A 3,149-nucleotide genomic window follows, 5' to 3' on the forward strand; every position below is an offset into this window, starting at 1 on the left:
GTCGGTCTTTTTTGTCGAACCGCTTGGTTATGGGTACGGAAACACCAACACCAGTTGTCAAGCAGTGGTGTGAGACAAACACATGTATATATATATATATATATATATATATATATATATAGTGTGTGTGTGTATACAAGGGGCGGTGAAAAGCTCCTGGTTTTGGTTAAAAGAAAATACAGGAGGACCAGTTAATTAGGATTTTATTAAACATATTCCCCTCCCAGGTTCACACACTTATTGCAGTAGTCCTTCAGTTCTTCTAAGCCCTGTAAACAAGTTCGGAAAGTTGGGTCTCTAATCAGCCCTTTTGTGATTAATATAATTTTTCTTAAATATTTTAACAGAATAAGAAGATGGAAGAAATTCATGCCGCTATTGTAGCTAAGAATAGACTACAACTTATATATATATGGTGGATTTCTGGTTTAAGTATCCCATATAACCTCTCGTAACTTTTTAAGTTTTGGGAATTTTCAGAAAAATTTTGCGAATTTCTGTTCTACACACAATTCATACGATTGAAAAAAATTAAACACCTTTCCTATGAATCCTAAAATTTGCACTTTTTTCTTTCTTTTTCTTTTTTTATATTAAATCAAAGTTTAAAACACGGACAATCCGAAAGTTTTGTTTAAATGCCAATAATGATCCACCGTTGGGTGAATCATTATTCCATTAAATGTGTTTAAGGGGATGAGAAAGAAACGAAGAAGTACCAGATGGTAGTGAGATATGCTAAAAATAACAGCTAAATAGCCTTTAAATCACACACACAAAAAAAAATTTTTTTTTTTTTTCTTATGACTTCCCGTGCGTAGATCACAAATTCGAGAAAATTTTCTGTAAATTCCAAAAAAATAAAATAAAAACGAAGAGTTATATAAGGTGTTTAAGCCAGAATACCGTCTTCCCGGATTTCTGGATGCCGGATAAGAGATCCGGCACTGCATTGACATTCCATAACCGACTTCACTAATAAAGTAGCGATGTCTGTCAATCCAAACACAACTTCCTTAAAATCTGGTCTTCCGCCGGTGTTCAATGTAATTTTGTTCCGTCTTACGTTTCGGCTGCAAAGACGAACGTACGCCAGCTGCTAAATATTGACTATTTGTTTACTTGTTATGGGTTAACAAGGATTGTCGGTCGTGTATTGACGTCATTTTTGTTTTTGTCATTGTTTCCATGTAGCATTTAGTTTTATCGTTAGTTTAGTCGCCATCAATATCGTCACATAATTGTCCACCTAAACAAATTGTTAACTAAACATTCATGACTAGACCAACGTGTGACGGAAACAGCCGATAACAACCTCGCTCACTCATTCTCTACCTCTCTATATTCTCTCTTTTCATCCTGTTTCTCTTTCTTTATTCTCCTCTAATTTTTTCGCCACCCTCCTTCGCCACCATCCTCACCTATCTCTTTCTCGTTCAGTATTTCCTCTTCCCCTCTCTCTCTCTCTGTTTTATTACTTTCTCCATCCTCCCCTTCAGTGTGCTCATACTTTCTTCGCCTTTCCCTTTCTTATCCTCCTATTTATTCCTTACCTCCCCATCTCTCCTCTCTTCTTCCTACTCAATCCTTTCGCTTCTTCCCACTTCTCTCTCTCGCTGCCCCCCCCCTATATCTATCTCTCTATCAAGCCTCGTTCTCGACCACTCGTGGTGCTGTTATAACGTGTTGTGCCAAGCTCTGTACTCACAATTTATCATCAACAACCGGCGAAAATGGAGTCTAATAAACCCCCGTTATTGTGATTAACTCTTGACTCCTGGCTTGGTTTGGCCTGGCCCCACTTGCTTAAATGCCTGATACATGTAGATGACACCTCCACGCATAATACACAACACACACACACATATATATATTAATATACATTATACTTTAGGTCTGTTGAGGCGACTAAGTCTAGCGTAAGGTTCACTACTATGTGTACCTTTTTATTTCTTTTGCCCGCCAATCCCTTTAAATAATGTGGTATCTATGGCCCCATTAGCTCGTATCGACAGCGCAGCAGGCGAGCCTCATCTGAGCTTTTATAAACTTCATATAGTTTAACCCTTGTGATACGTCTACACTCATACGAATACTTAATGCGACCTTTCTAGTCCTTCAGTAAGATATACACACACACACACACATACACACACTATGGACATTGCACATTTCTACATTTCTGTGCCATTTACGTATATTCGTTGTTAAAGGTAGTTGAAGAATTCGTGTTACGAACGACATAAGAAATCATGGATTCTGTGTCGTGTCGTGAAATTATAACTAGACTGAACTGGGCCATATCGAACGAGAAACACCCGTTCGATTCTTCGGATTGCTCCTCGGCCCTGCACCAAGCTCTGTTGAAGTTGAGGACCTCGTTCTCTCGCAACAAGGAGGCTAGGAATAAACTGATCGAACTCAACATTGTGCCCAAGTTGTTCAGCCTGTTGAAGAAACCTCAGAGATACTTCAACGAAGAGCCGGTACCAGAAAGTGGAAAACAGCTGCATCACAATCGAGAGGGGAATCAACTGCAACGGCTGCAACATGAAGAAGCAGCGACCGAAAAAGGGAATGGGATATCGGCCACTGAGACGAAAGATTATTTGAGTCATTCGAAAGAAATTGGAGGACACGACATCAAGAACAAGATGCCAGGTACTGTTAAGAGACTTGAGAGATTCGGTCCCGATCCGTCCAGTAACCAGGACAGCAGAGTTCCATCATCCAATACCGATAATAAAGAAATTCTCACATCAGCAGCTACACCGACTTCAACAACAACATCGTCGTCGTCGTCGTCGGCATTGTCAACTGGTGGTGATGGCCGGAACAAGTCTGCGAACGGATGGCAAGATGATGGTGCTGGTGGTGCTACCGTCGTCTCCCAGCGTTGCTCAAACGATGGCAGCAAAAAGGCGAACGACATTACAGACCTTCTGCTCAGCGTCCTCGGTAATTTTTGCGTGGAACAGACTGTCAGGAAACAGGTGAGAACACTACTACTACTACTACTACTACTACTACTCCTTCGCTTCACGCTTCATGCTCTTACTTGATGGGACTGGGGTCATCTCAGGTTAGTGGTCCCAGAGATGTCATCATGACTACTACAATTACCTTAATAATAATAATAATTCTATCAT

General features: G+C 40.4%; 1 protein-coding gene across 1 annotated transcript in view; it reads left to right on the forward strand.

Annotated features, from left to right (window-relative positions):
* Positions 1 to 845: 845 nt before the first annotated feature.
* The window catches only part of LOC106868691 (uncharacterized), a 12,625-nt gene continuing 10,321 nt past the window's right edge, over positions 846 to 3,149 (forward strand). The window contains exon 1 of the mRNA XM_052976641.1: positions 846 to 2,993. Within this exon, the coding sequence (XP_052832601.1) occupies positions 2,253 to 2,993 (741 nt within the window). The 5' untranslated portion in view covers positions 846 to 2,252. The remainder of the gene's footprint in view (positions 2,994 to 3,149) is intronic.

Source organism: Octopus bimaculoides, chromosome 25 (genome assembly GCF_001194135.2).
Source record: "Octopus bimaculoides isolate UCB-OBI-ISO-001 chromosome 25, ASM119413v2, whole genome shotgun sequence".
Classification (NCBI taxonomy): domain Eukaryota; kingdom Metazoa; phylum Mollusca; class Cephalopoda; order Octopoda; family Octopodidae; genus Octopus; species Octopus bimaculoides.